General features: G+C 47.2%; 1 protein-coding gene across 1 annotated transcript; it reads right to left on the reverse strand.

Annotated features, from left to right (window-relative positions):
- Positions 1–2,344: 2,344 nt before the first annotated feature.
- LOC119397436 (presenilin-2) lies at positions 2,345–6,864 on the reverse strand. The gene is made up of 3 exons (XM_037664861.1): positions 6,715–6,864; positions 3,867–4,112; positions 2,345–2,791 (listed from the first exon to the last, which is right to left on the reverse strand). Exons 1-3 carry the CDS (start codon positions 6,862–6,864, stop codon positions 2,345–2,347), a joined length of 843 nt encoding a protein of 280 aa, XP_037520789.1.
- Positions 6,865–15,063: the final 8,199 nt, after the last annotated feature.

Here is a 15,063-nt window from a genome sequence, read left to right on the forward strand (position 1 = left end):
ACAATGTTAAAGCCGAGCTAGACCAGCTTCGCCGTCAAAAGAATACTTCAAAGCTGGGAATAGTGATTTAAAAAGCGCTACATTAAGTCTGACTGACGTAATTCAATTCAGACACATTAAAAACCGACATATAATAAATGCAAAAGAAACGACCATTTATTAAGAAATTAACGTGTTTTACATGAGGACTGTTAGGTGCAACTCTGGCAGTTTTCTCATACAGTGACATCATCCGAATTGTACAGCCAAGCCGTCCCAACACTGCCAAATACACTTCCGCCCATTTAAAGTGCACATGATTGAATGAATCGGCTTGGACGGTATGCGGAACGTAGCCTAACAATCACTGTCAAAATTGCGGAAACAATAGCAAACTACTACCGTCTCCAGATTCAAACTCCTGTCACTGAGATTGAGCTCGTACGCTGAGAAGGAACGTTCGACGTCAACAGATGTTATTGGATTGTAGTTGGACTCGAGAACATTCCATGCCTTAACCGACACTGGCATCCTAGAGTGCTAACGAGCAAGGACTCTAGAAACTTCTTTAAGGACATAAAATCCGTCAGTCTTGTCCAGGACCAATTTTAACTTCGCACGTGCCTTTTTGGCTATTGTTCCTTCAGAAACGGCGTCAATTCTCTGCTGTGCATGGAGAATCAGCGCAATGTTCAGAATTGAAGTTCCTCCCGAACGTTCAAGTTTGCTAATAGTGTTTGCGAGAAACATGAAGTTGGAGAACAAGCAGCCGAGGTCTCCTTGCAGGCTATCCACAGAGAGGACCGACTGAGCGTTTCTGACTGCAGCACTCTCGTCACTTTAAGATCCGTCAATCCCGACCTTGATGTCTGAAAAGTAGCAGTTGTAATACTCAACAGGTTCTAGCCATGTTCTTCAACGTGTGACGATGGGCTCTGAGGAATAGGTATACGTACGGCAACTTCTCCTTGAACGAGCGCACGCGAGAGGGTGCCTTCCGGAACGCGGCCTCGGCTTTTGTTTTCCGGGAGTTGGTTATTGAAGAAGAGGAGTAGGTTAAACCCCATAAAGTTTCGTACAGTCAATGTTGCCCGGTAACACGAATAACGGTCTCAAACTACACTTGAAAGCGGAACTGGGGGCTAAATAGTCCTAATATAGGCACCAATATTGAAATAGGCATTTATAGGCATTTACGTGCATTTAGGCACAAACGCCCAAAATAAGCATTTATAGGCACTATAAACACACTACAAAAGCCCTTCTTAACCTCTAATTCATGCTCATATATGAAAGTGGCGCGATAGGAGCGCAAGGAACAAAATAGGCATTTGCCTAAAATCCGGTCTGTAATAATAATTAAGAAGCGAGAACCTGGCACAATGTGAACTCCAGACGGGCTCCCTTTCATGAGGAAGGATTAGTCTTTCATTCTTTTTTATTTACTGTTAAACGTCATTTCTTATTGGTTCGCCGTAACAGGTCAACGCGACAGCTAGATCAGTAAATGATCGCGGCCACGTCACCGATAAAAGGTTCGGCGAGAAAAGAGCTGGAAAAATAGGCCGCGATACCCAGGCCTATCGAGAAAGGCAGCGCGGGCAGCGGCTTCTGAAGGTACACCAGCAGAGAGAGGGTGAGCAGGATGCCAACGATTATGGCCACGTAGCAGGCGATCACCGTCAGCGCGGTGCCGTGTCGCGACGCCTTGCCCACGAGCACGCTGTAGAAGATGAAGTCTCCCAGCCCCATCTTCATGCCGCGGTCGCCCGACATCTCATCCCCCAACTCCCGCTCCGCCTGGCTCCTGTTGACTCGGCGGCGGTGGTGAGCTCTTCCGTGGCGGGGACATCGGTGAGAGCCAGGAGTCGGAGGCAGCGCAGGTAACGCAGCGTGCTGCAGCGATTGCCTCTCTACGGCGCCTCCTGCGTCGTTGTAATTGTCCGGCTGTACCACCTGCAACACTCCGCGGTCATCCGGGACGGCAGTGTTAGCGGCTGAACGAGTCGGAGTCGACCCTTTGCCGTCCATCGACTCGGTGGCAGTCCTCGCGTTGAACTCATTCCGACATTCTTGCACCTTATCGCTAGAGCAGGGAGGATCCATCGCTTCATTTGGTTCGCTGAACCGCCGCAATTTACCTTCGAACGAAACCGTCGAATCCTCGTTCTCCCGGCAAGCTGAGGTAGATTGTGAGTCATCCGCAGCCAACTCGAGGCCAGACCGGATCGAAGACGCAGTTTGGCTCACACGACCGGCGCGCTCGGAAGTCATCTCTCCGCTACGAGCTAGAGGGTCGGACACCAGATTCGGGAGCAGCAGCGCCTTATCGGCGAGTGAGCGATTCATACTGATGATAGCCTCGCTAGAGGAGCGGACGCGCGTCAAGCTCACGGAGCTCCTCCTGATGGCGTAGCACCACGCGGACGAAGTGGAGAAGACGAGTGCCGGGAACGAGCGGCTCGTCTCGCTCCTTGGCTGTCTCAAGCAGGATGCGGAGCGGGCCTAGGACGCAGAGCACCGCGAATATGTCCCAGGCCGAGACGAGCACCAGAAGAATCCACGACGTCCACTCGGGGAAGGACTCCTCCAGAGTCACGGCCATGAGCACGGATATGTACACGAGGTAGCCCTGCTGCATCAGGAACGGTCCGTCGTTGTAGAGCGCCGTGATGCCGGTCGCGCCCACGTTCCATATGACGAACGAACAAGTGACGTAGTCCACTGGCGCGTTGAAATAGACGGCCAGTCGGCCCATGTAGTAGTAGCTCGTCAAGAAGAGAAGGACGCCGCTACCGGTTACCATCCATGCCTGCATAAGCGCACGAAGTCATTACTCACTTAAGAGTGGACGGCCCATCGTGGCCGCGCTGTACAGCTCGGAGATCGAAGTCGCGAAGCTTTTACGCTACGTCAGGTATTTCTTATGCGTAGGCGACCTTCGAAAATCGCATATCTGCAATAAGTGTTAGCTGTAACTACCGTTATTGTCAGTAGCGGGAGTGTTTTACCACTTTTTATGTGTGGTCGTACGTCCGTTTGTATTTGTGCGCGTATACATACAGATGCAACGTTGAACATTTTCGGGGAAGAGGACCCCCCTCCCCCTGGCTACGCCAGTGGTTCTTGTAGACTCCTTTGACGCAGGAACGTATTCGCAAAGGTGGGTTTCCCGCGAAACGTTTGCGGTAAGGTTTTCGGTGACTTCAATAATCACACCAGCATATGCCGTATCCTACTCTAAACGTGGTCTCAGGAGCTTTCTGTAAGTCATTCAAGTGACTTTAATCTATACATAGTAATTTCTGCAGAACCCAGAAGGTACCCCGAGGCAAGACATGTATCGCTTGCAGTTGACCATGCATGTGACCCATGATGCAGGTGCTGGACGACAAGAGTTAACGTACACTGATCCACCGTAATTGGGGAAAGCGGATAAGGTATGCATTGGTACTCTAGAGTGTACATAGCATGCATGAAGTTATCGTGGCTGTATATGAAAACCAACAAAGAAACCAACAGGCACAGCAAAACAGACGACAGCTTCTTCGAGTCAATGATCCAGCATTGTCCAGCTGACTTCTTTTTCTCTGTCCGTTGTTTACTTTGCTGTTTGTCTTCTGCAGTCACGATAACGGTCGTGTACTAGAGTACCAGCAGACTTAAACGTTATCCCCATGGATAAGTTTCTGCAACACCTGTCGTCTAGCGCCTACAAAAAGATGGTGACAGGACAAAGATGGACTAACAACTCTGACTAACAACCTGTCGTCTTGTTTTTCTGTATCCGTTGTTTTCTTTGCTGGTTTTTATCTTCGATCATGTACCAACTGGCCGAACTCTCGACACTGTTGTTATCGTGGCTCTTTGGCACCGCGCCTGCTTGCCTTGATGATGCCGTAATAGCCTCCCTTGTAGAGATACACCAGGGTGCAGTTGACGATCACGATCAATGCGAGGAAGCTGAAGGCGTTCCCGAAGGAGTTCATGAGCACGACGGTCTCGGCGCCGGCGTTGTCCGGGAAGCCAAAGTAGCCCAACTGCAGGTTGTCGTTTTGGTTTTGTCGCAGCACACGGGTCAGCACGCTCACGCTCAGCATGCAGATGGAGACGGCCACGATGAGCGTGATCACCTGGAGTACGTCACACAGGTAGGCTTTAATACCTTGTCACCGGTACATCGTTGAAGTGGTTTATCCCAATGACGAAGAGCTTTCGCTAACCTCCTACAGTGATGGAGTGCGATGTGAGCTACGAGTCTTATATATTCACATACCTTTCGATTCTGACTTTGTCCTGTCATCATTATTGCCGAATCACCTCTTTCCTTCTTCTGTGTGCGCATGCCCAATGAATTCGTGCCTTCACAGTGGGAATGCCAGTAAGATTCCAGGAGGAATTTACCGGCGTACTATGTCGAACAGGAAGTGCCCATAGAACATTAACTACGTTATTGTTATATGATAGAACATTTCATAGTAAAACAAAACTATATTTTTACTGCAACGTCTGCGAACAAAGCGTGCCTATAACCCAGTAAATACCGCTACGCTTTCCAATAAGTAGTGCCTCATTCTAATTAGCCTCTTTATTGCGCTCCTGCAGTACGTGAGGGACTGAGCAGAGCCGCTACTGGTGAAGCGTCTCCAAACGGAGCGTCCCGCAGAACGGGCTCCTTCTTGAATTACGCGCGTAACGTTAAGAAGTTGCAACGCGGAGGTATCGATGAGAAAATAAACAAACGATGGTGACTGGTATTCGAGCTGCTCCGAAGTGGAGGAAGCCGTAACAGAACAGGTCATGAAACGAGCAAACCAGGAAACCGGTGCCGTCAGAATAAGGCGTCAAATGTTAATGAAACGTTGGCGTAAACACAATTACTTAAACGTTACGACCTTAGAATCAGCACTTAGACGTCGGTTGAAAACAGTTGTACGATTTCATAGATAAGTATAGAAGGAACGCGTAAGGAGGGAGAAGACCCTATGGAAGACAAAGGGAACAGATGCAGGGATATGCTGTAATGTCGAATCATGCAAGCCTCCATCTTCCCCTGAACATGTGTCTTGTTTGGATTTCTTGGAAATCAGTACGTCACAATCGTATCAATGCATCACGAGTGACCACTGCTCAAACACATTGACTGTTCGCTTTCATATTTCTGACGAATGTACTACAGGACAAGGACATATCGCAGTGTTGTTTTCGTGCTCACTCCAAGTTCATATTGTAGTGCATAGACACAACAGCACATCATAAAAACACGTTACCATCACAAATAATCCTGTTAGCCCCTGTGACGTGCTCCCGTTGGCTTTCTATGTGTTTGCGTCCTTGTAGTCAATAGAGCTCAGTGCTGGGCAAGTCAGACGCTTCGCTATTTTCCACTTCATCCCGAAGAGCCAGAGTACGGGCTAGTTGGTTGCGCATTGTCGACATTTGCAACGTGGTGCTCAATCACAAAGAAAGACGCACAATAAAAAAACACGTATGTACACAAGACATACGAGTGTTTGTCTTGTCTTGTGTACATACGGGTGTTATTTTTGTGCGTCTTTCTTGGTGTTTGAGCAGCGCGTTGCAAGTGTCACGGGTGTTTGCCCGTGTTCTATAGATGTACTATACATGGTGAGCAAGCACAGTTATCGGTTAACACGCGAAATAATTGAAGATGAGAAGATTGCGCAGTTGGTGACACCTGTGTCAGCAACCCGTCAATAGGCACCGTACAGTCGAGTTTTCCAGTGCGACTGCAGCGCCAGAACGCAAAACCTAGCGGACAAAAAACGCAATAATGAGACGGGGTTGCTCAAAATGGAACGCGATGTGCGCGTCTCCCTCTCTGAATGAGTGGGCGGACTGCGGCCGGGATACATGGGGGACGCGTTCGCGCGTCTGTTTTCTGCGTGCCCCTAACGGCCAATGACAGCGAACTTGGGATTGGCCAGTGCGAGCAACGCAGCTCCCTCTGGTCAGTGTACGGTGCCTATAGCGTCGTTGTCCAAAAAGCTAGAATTCTTGGGCAACAATTATTCGTAATCTATATATAGTACTGCTGGTGGCTGTTAATATGAATGTAAAGTACTTTCTATCTGTGCCATCCTGAGCGATTCGCTACTTCGTGACTAGTTATCTTGAGTGAAAATTGTATACAGTGCGCTGTTTTTGTTTGTTTGTTTGTTTGTTTGTTTGTTTGTTTGTTTGTTTGTTTGTTTGTTTTTCATGATGAAATTGTTGAGAGTCAGCGCTGTGTGCGTCTTCTATTTTCCTGTTGGTTTTTTGCGCTGTTCCTTGAAACAACCAACAAGCCCAACTATCCGCACTTTTTGTTCTATTCCGAGTGCCGCCGGGCACCCACCGGTTGTTCTAAGGGGGGGAGGGGTACTCATGCCTCGCGCTCGGTGCTCAGGGTACCCATTTCTCGAGAAAGCGGCCCCTCCTTTTCACCATCTTTCACACCCCCTCTCTCTCAACGACGCTGCTCCATGCTCCCTTATGGGTCACAAAAATAAGCGTCTTTCCTATCCTCAGAAAAACTAACATCGAGTTAGATTCTGTTAAACATATTGAATGTATTCAGCGTGATACACCGAAGACAAATATGAAGAAGGGACACGAACACCATCGTGTCCCTTCTTCACCTTTGTCTTCGTTGTATCGCGCAGAATCCACTCAATATGTTTTCCTATCCTCAAACCACCACATACGGCGCCCGCGTCGGCCGTCAGACAATACCTGGCGCATAAGGTGATCGTACAGCTGAACCAGGAGGCGTCGTACTTCATCGGCGTCCATTTCGGCGACGGGCACGGGAGCCGCGGCAGCTGCAGGCGAACGCCGCCCAGTGGCCTCCGGTGCCTCCGCTTTTTCGACGCTTCCGGACATTTCGCGACCAAAATGGCTCTGGACAATGGCCTCGTCACTTTCTTCGCTCTCTTCCTCTTCTTGTCTACCGGTGACGCCGCTTGATGGTGATGATAGTAACGACAGTTAACCCGTGATGGTAACTACAGCGGCCTCCTCTATCTTTTCTGGTAAATATGACATGGATGGATAGAAAAACAACATGAACAATGAGAAGAGGAATAGGTGTGCGTAATAGTGAGTAAATACTTGAAATAACCATTGGAATTCTTAGCATCAAAAGTGTCGGCCAACCTTAATTATCACCAATTTTTCTCGTTACGTTTCTAGTTAAGGATTGTTATTGGCGGTTATGAGCCCGTGGCGATGGTCAGCTCCTTGTGCACTTACGTTTTTTCTTCGTATTGAATTATTATTATTATTATTATTATTATTATTATTATTATTATTATTATTATTATTATTATTATTATTATTATTATTATTATTATTATTATTATTATTCAAGTGGCACTGGCGCAACGGCCCACTGAGGTCCATCGGATATGAGACGAACGGCGCAAATTTCAGAAATGAAAGCATATTTCGGATAAAAGAAATCAAAGGTGACGTTACTACGGTTCCTTCCTTATATAAATAATGGGAAGTAGAGCAATTAACAGTATTTCATTCCGCAGTATGACATGATTGTGAAACGCCGTTGTGTCCAATCGAGGATAAAATTTGTTTCCACCTCGGGTTCCTTAACGTGCGCCTAAATTCCTTATCATTTCTTTTACTTCGCCTCTATATCGAAACACAAGATGCGAGGCCGAGTATCATGCCCGCTACCTATATGTTAGTAGCTAAAAGTCTTATCAGCTAGGCAGCCGTGCCGCTTGATTAGCGAAAATGAAGCCGACTAAGTATATCAATGCAAACCAGTTTGCACTTCGCTCAAGAAGCTGTACGGTGTGAATTTTGCTCCTCCGAGTGGCCAAGAACGAAGAGCTACGCGCTTTGCCTCCGTCTGTGGTTCCCTTCGATATACAAAGCGTCTTTGGCTTTAATTTATTTGGCTGCACTTACGAACCAACACATTTCCACGTGGCAATAAAACACCACATCATTAACCCACTCTTAATTAATGCGACTGCGAATCCTGTCACCAGCCAAGCACCCTGTACCACAACGTTAATGAATTCCACCGATGCCATCACACGCGAGAGCGAAGGCATTAGGCGAGGAGGAAAAGAGGCGACCGTTCACTGGGTACAGACTCATTCACACCATCAAAAAGCGACACGACGCGACCGGTGTTCACAGCTACGTGATGCTTATGCCCGTCGACACACAGAACTTACGTCTGCTCGCATTGCCCCGTAAAATAAGCTGACACCCTGTTCCTGCGCATCTGATTGGTTCAGAGGTTTGCGACTGCAGCCGCACGGCTGAAAAATCGAGCAGCGAGTGACTGAGCCAAGACAGTCGCTTTGCGACCAAAACGGCCATTTGCGACAGTTTGCGACCAGCCGCTTTCAAATGCCAGCCGCTTTCAATACTCCGACAGTTTGCGACCAGCCGCTTTCAATACTCAAATGCGCTACCAAACATAAATAATATCCTCCGTAAGTATTACCCAATACTGGCAAGCAACGAGCGCCTTAGAAAAGCGTTTCCCGGAGTACCAAAGGTCGTATATCGCCGCAATCAAAATTTTAAGGACATGTTAGTGCACGCAAAAGTAAACCCTCATTCTACTGCCCACATAACACCGTGTTCTCGTCCAAGATGTAAGACTTGTAAGCACCTTCAAGATGACGTTATAGTTAAAAGCACCGGAAGTGATTACGTCCATCATATAAAATCTAGTTTCACCTGCACTAGTTCAAACGTTATCTACATGATCGAATGTTCATATTGTCAAAAACGGTACATTGGCGAAACGGGACAACCTGTTAATGTTAGATTAAACGGGCATCGCGCGGACACAGCGAAAAACTTACCCAAAGCAGTGGCACAGCATTTTAATGTAGCAGGTCACAACTTCGAAGATCTCAAACTTTACATACTTCAGTCAAACTTCCGGTCCCCAAGAGACAGAAAATATACAGAGTCATACCTTATTCACAAGTTCAATACACTCCAGCCAGCAGGCATTAACGCTTCTAAGGGGGCTCTCGAATCTATTCGATATGGTACATACACAACGAAAACGAATGAGAGTTTATCCCTTCTTCTAAGCTTTCGAACCTACTATTGTTAAAATGCCACGTGCTTCCATTGACAATCATTCAGTGAAACGTACACCCTCCCGTCCCTCCCTCCCCCTTTTTTTTTTTCGTTCCTTATGACTTACCCAATCGTCGCGGTGGCCTCTCCCCCCCCACCCCTTCTCCCCTCTCTTGGAGAGGGCACGAAGCATATACACACGAGAGCTAAGGAAATCAGTTCCAGCCTTGAAGAAGACAAGTCCACTTGTCGAAACGTTGGCTCGAGCATCCACCCCCTGTTTTACGGATTTTTTCATCAGGGACGAATTGCAACTCATGATTACTGAATTGGACAAAAAAAGCAGAATGGTAGGGCTGAAAATTAATATGATTAAAACTAAGGTAATGTGCAACAGCCTCGGAAGAGAATAGCGCTTTGCGATAGGTAGCGAGGCACTGGAATTTGTAAAGGAATACGCCTACTTAGGACAGGTAGTAACCGCGGCGTCAAGCCATGAGACTGAACTAACTATAGGAGAATAACTATGGGATGGAGCGTGTTCGGCAAGCACTGTCATATCATGAATAGTAGTTTACCACTATCACTCAAGAGGAAGGTATATGTATAACAGCTGCATCATACCGTTACTCACCTACGGAGCAGAAACCCGGAGGCTTACAAAGAGGGTTCGACTGAAACTGAGGACGACGCAGCGAGCAATGGAAAGGAAAATGATAGGTGTAACCTTAAGGGACAAGAAGAGAGCAGATCGGGTCAGGGAACAAACGGGTGTTACGGACATGTTAGTCGAAATCAAGAAGAAATGGACACGGGCAGGGCATGTAGCGCGTAGGCAAGATAACCGCTGGTCATTTTGAGTAAACAGACTGGATTCCGAGAGAAGGCAAACGCGCGAGGGGGAGACAGGAAGTTAGGTGGGCAGATGAGATTAAGAAGTTTGTAGGTATAACGTGACAGCAGCAAGCACAGGACCGGTTTGATTGGCGGAACATGGGAGAGGCATCTGCCCTGCAGTGGGCGTAGTCAGGCTGTCGATGACGACGATGATGGTGATGACATCTCTCCAGGCTTAGCTATATTACCCGATTCCGGGCACGTTCCAATCGTGCAAGAGCGAGACGAAGAAGAGGAAGAACGCATCAACCGCGTTCTTTGCCCGCTGCTCTTGTGGTCCCAATTTTATCGAACCTCCCGGGATCGAACTGTGCCCATCAGCGCTACCCTCGGCAAAACTCGACGTTATGGCAGCAAAAGGTACGATGGGCCATGTTAGTCAAGGCGATAAGTTGTAAGACAACCCTGTCTAAAAAGTATACAATAATCTCACATGATCGTGTCAGTTTATATATAGGAGAATAAAGGGTTTCAGGCAGGATTCTCTATGCTTTTATACATAATTATGGGTACGAGACATGGAGCATGCGCAGCTTTTCAATAGACTTTCAGGACGTACCAACGTTGATGCAGAAAACTAACGTTACGAAGGATAGCTCTTTATAGAATCGGAGTTAATAATCACCGCTACAAAGCCTCCGAAAGAGCTAGAGGACGAAGACGTTATAGATTTACGCCAGTTACAGGAACGTCAGTCCTCGTAGTCACGTGAAACTAGCGCCAGCTTGACATCAGTTATTTGTCAAGCAAGGTGACATCAAGATCCCGGAAGCTGAAAATTGTTGTCATAGCTTGCGTTCACTTTGCTCTCACCAATTTGCCACTTACGTACGTAACGCAATGCAAAAATGACAGCGGAATCAGATGGAAACACGACATTCAATAGGAGATGTATTAACAGGGATAAGGGCCCCCAGGCAGGCGCACCGACATTTCGACGGGGAGACGTATGTCTGTCCACAGCCGGTCTGGAGGCGCGCGCTCGCGAGCGCGCGCCTCCAGACCGGCCGTGGTTTGTCGAAGGCGCTTTGTTATCCATGCATGGACTGGTGCTTTTAAAGGGTTATTGGTCGAACTCATGTGGTGCCGTTGTTACCACTGTCGGCACCTGTTGCTTGTAAAAGAATGAACTGGTGGAAGGGAAGCGAGAATGAGCATGGTGGTGGTGAAGAGAGAGAGCGTGTGTGTGTGTGTGTGTGTGTGTGTGTGTGTGTGTGTGTGTGTGTGTGTGTGTGTGTGTGTGTGTGTGTGTGTGTGTGTGTGTGTGTGTGTGTGTGTGTGTGTGTGTGTGTGTGTGTGTGTGTGTGTGTGTGTGTGTGTGTGTGTGTGTGTGTGTGTGTGTGTGTGTGTGTGTGTGTGTGTGTGTGTGTGTGTGTGTGTGTGTGTGTGTGTGTGTGTGTGTGTGTGTGTGTGTGTGTGTGTGTGTGTGTGTGTGTGTGTGTGTGTGTGTGTGTGTGTGTGTGTGTGTGTGTGTGTGTGTGTGTGTGTGTGTGTGGTGTGTGTGTGTGGTTCAAAAAGCGCAAATGGCCGCCATCCGCCGGATTGGGGCGCGAACTTTGTAACTACGGACGCAAAACGCCATGGAATTTGTTCCTCTGTTACACGCACGCACACAAACACACACGCACAAATATGCGGCGTTTTTTTTTCTTTTCTATAGGCGTATAGGACTATGCGGCCGGCGCAGTTGGCCCAATCAGAATAATAGGATGAGCTGTCCCTCGATAACGACTTCATCTTTGAGCCCTCTTCCCGCTTTATTCTGCTCAGCCTTCCCGCTCACACGTAATCTATATCCTCAATTGCCTCAAAGCTCCTCACACTGTTTCCTGAATGTTTTAGATGATAAATTAAAATGATGGGAAGCTCAGTAATGACCTTTATTATGATACCGCCGTAACAGCGCAGATAACTTGTAAGATAAACACGTTATCAACAATTTGCAGCGAGTACATGACTATGCAATTCCTCACAACTAACGCGCCTCTTAGAAAAAGACGCGACAGAAGGAAAAAAAAAGAAACGAAAAGACTTTTACAACAAGAAAACAAGCGTCGACTCAGAACTTAAGTTTTTAATCAAAAGCGCTCAACAGTTATATACAGTCATGTGGCTGCACATAACAAAGTAAAAGAAGAAAAAACTTCAAGAAACAAATTATCCATTAAGGTACGAGATTTCCTTATGCTCCAACGCGACCGAAGGAAAACTGATGCACGAATCGTATTTTATTTTGAAAATGTCATGCCTCGATTACCTCGAGAAAGTCATGCCCCGAAAGCCTTTTCGTTTTTTTTGTTTTGTTTTTCCGTCGCGCAAGCCTTTGTCTTGGTAATACGTCCGTACCAACTCGCCACTGGCGTAGCCGGAGGGGGGGGGATTCAACCCCCCCACCCCCAAATTTTTTTTCAATTTTCCATGTGTATATATACACCCACACATAGAGACGCACGCACGAGCGTAGAGAGTATGGTTGAACCCCACCCCACCTCCCTCCGAAAAAAAATTTATGCATACGCTATACTGCAACTCGCCCACCTGTGAGCCCTACTTAACGCGCCTATCGCCGGCCTACCCCTCAGGTAAGCCTCCGCCAGGGCCGTCGCATCCACCTCAGGCTACCGTGCAGCCGGTGAAGGCGGCGGCGCACAGACCGAACGCTCGAGGCGCGGCCCATGCCGACAAGCCGACGAAGGCCGGAGGCACTCGGAGGTGAGAGCACAGCATTGACATCGTGCAAGGAAAGGCGTTCAGCAGACTAGGCAGTGATGAACTTACAGTAATTAAACTCCTTTTCGCTGTAATTTGTTATAAATTTAGATAGCCAGCACTGCAGCCACAATTCATATGCACCGACATTACGACTGCATAGGGTATTTTTCCAAAGCAATTTAAAGACCTGGCTTGCCTCTGTGGTAGAATGCCCGACTACCACGCAGAATGCCTGGGTTCGGTTCCTCCTGGGATCCCGATTTTAATTATTTGCATTCGTCGGATCAACACTGCCGACGTCGGTTTTTCTTTACGCTCCCGCATTTAAGTTACCCATGTCTGTTCTCGCCGTCCCTGGGAAGACATAAACTGTCAATCACCTGTGGCGCATGTCCGCTTACCGTGGCCCGTGGTATACGGGTATATGCCACACGTGTCTGGAGGTAAAGGTTCGACGACGTACGCGACAGGACTTTATTGTTAATTATGCCATGAGCAGACAGTGATATTCGCCAAACCTTCTCACCCTCCCGTGCTAATTTTGGTCGTCACCAAGCTAAGGGGGCGATCGCGAGAGCATCCAGACGTAGGCGGCTACATAGATAGATAGATAGATAGATAGATAGATAGATAGATAGATAGATAGATAGATAGATAGATAGATAGATAGATAGATAGATAGATAGATAGATAGATAGATAGATAGATAGATAGATAGATAGATAGATAGATAGATAGATAGATAGATAGATAGATAGATAGATAGATAGATAGATAGATAGATAGATAGATAGATAGATAGATAGATAGATAGATAGATAGATAGATAGATAGATAGATAGATAGATAGATAGATAGATAGATAGATAGATAGATAGATAGATAGATAGATAGATAGATAGATAGATAGATAGATAGATAGATAGATAGATAGATAGAAACGCTCAAAGTTCCTTGGGTTCGCAAAGAAATGCTTCGCATTTACAAAAAACTCAAACAACCAGCTTTTGTTTTGAGCAGACTTGACGTGTAAAAAGATTTTGTGAAAGTGGAAAAAAATTATCGTAGCTTGCACTAGTTGCGCAAGGTTAGAGAAAGAGCGGAACTGATCGGCACATAGCTGGCCGTATTTCTTTCTCTTTCTCGCTATTTTTATTTTTATTTCTCTTTCTTTCTCTATCTATTTATTCCTCTTTCTCGCCATTTCTGTTTCTTTTTCTTTCTCCCGCTCTCTCTCTCTATTTCTCGCTTTCTATTTCTTTCGATCTCTTTCTCTGTCTATAATTTTCTGTCTTTCTATTTCTGTCTATCTCTTTCTTTCTACGCTATGGTTTACTCTCGCCCATCCTCCTTTCCCTCCTCCTCGCCATCACTTCTTTTTCCGACCTACTTGCTATACTATACTACACAAGGCTATGCTATTCCCTGCTAGCGTGCCTGGATAGCCGAGTGGTTACGACGCTCGCCTCGGGATCGCGGGTACGCTGTTTCGAATCACGCCTCGCCGAGGAAATCTTTTTGCGCATAAATTTTTTTTCACTTTCTTTCTATCTCTCTCTCTCTCTCGCTCATGAGGGCCAGCGCAAACAGAACACGGACGAGAAAAAGTAACGACGACACAGGCGCTGTTCTTCTCGTCCGTGTTCCGTTCGCGCTGGCCTTCATGAGTATTTTCCAACTGGCCCAACTCACTACCCTCTCTCTCTTTATTCCTCTCTCTCTCTCTCAATGTACTCGTTCTCTCACCCATCAATGCTATCGCATCCCGCGCCGGACAATTCGGTGCACGTGTTCTGAGAGCGCGTGCCGGTTCATGATGATGATAGTTTTCTGTTTACGACGAACCAATTACGCTAAACTTAAACAGCTTCGCTGCTAAAAATGAGGAGCCATTCGACTCTGAGAAGGTCGATGACCAGCAAATCTGTTTAGTGCACGACACAGAGGTTACACAGATTATTTTAAAAAAAGGGGGGGGGGGGGGTTACAACTCCTTTATGGTCGGTATTAGCATAGTCCCTCAAAGGGACTATGGTATTAGCATTGGGAGAATTGGCATGGCGTGCTCTTCTTTCTAGTGTTCGTCAGCTTCGTCTAAATTAGACGGGCGGTGGTAAGCAAAGGGGCGGAAAACACATGCCCTCTGCGGGGCGGCAGGGCGACTTGAGGATAAATAGGCTGTCCACGGCAGACAGTCACTTCTTAGTTCCCTCACTTTGTATACATGTGTATCCGCGAACAAACAGCCCTTTACTATACTACTACTACTACTACCCTCAAATCGCCCACAGTATGTATCCTACACACAGCCGCTGTCACTATATGCGCAGGCACGCAGAGGCGGATCCACCCGCCGAAATGGACGCCGCTCCGAAGCCAGTGAAGCAGAAGTTGCGCGAG

Source organism: Rhipicephalus sanguineus, chromosome 6 (genome assembly GCF_013339695.2).
Source record: "Rhipicephalus sanguineus isolate Rsan-2018 chromosome 6, BIME_Rsan_1.4, whole genome shotgun sequence".
Lineage (NCBI taxonomy): Eukaryota > Metazoa > Arthropoda > Arachnida > Ixodida > Ixodidae > Rhipicephalus > Rhipicephalus sanguineus.

Bases quoted from the DNA above. Each gene is read 5' to 3' on its own strand.
- LOC119397436 (XM_037664861.1), bottom strand. From the start codon at position 6,864: ATGTCCGGAAGCGTCGAAAAAGCGGAGGCACCGGAGGCCACTGGGCGG. The intron at 4,113-6,714 runs GTATTGTCTGAC...GACGTACTCCAG, and splicing joins ACGATCACCTTATGCGCCAG to GTGATCACGCTCATCGTGGC. The intron at 2,792-3,866 runs GCAAGCAGGCGC...GCGCTTATGCAG, and splicing joins GCTATTACGGCATCATCAAG to GCATGGATGGTAACCGGTAG.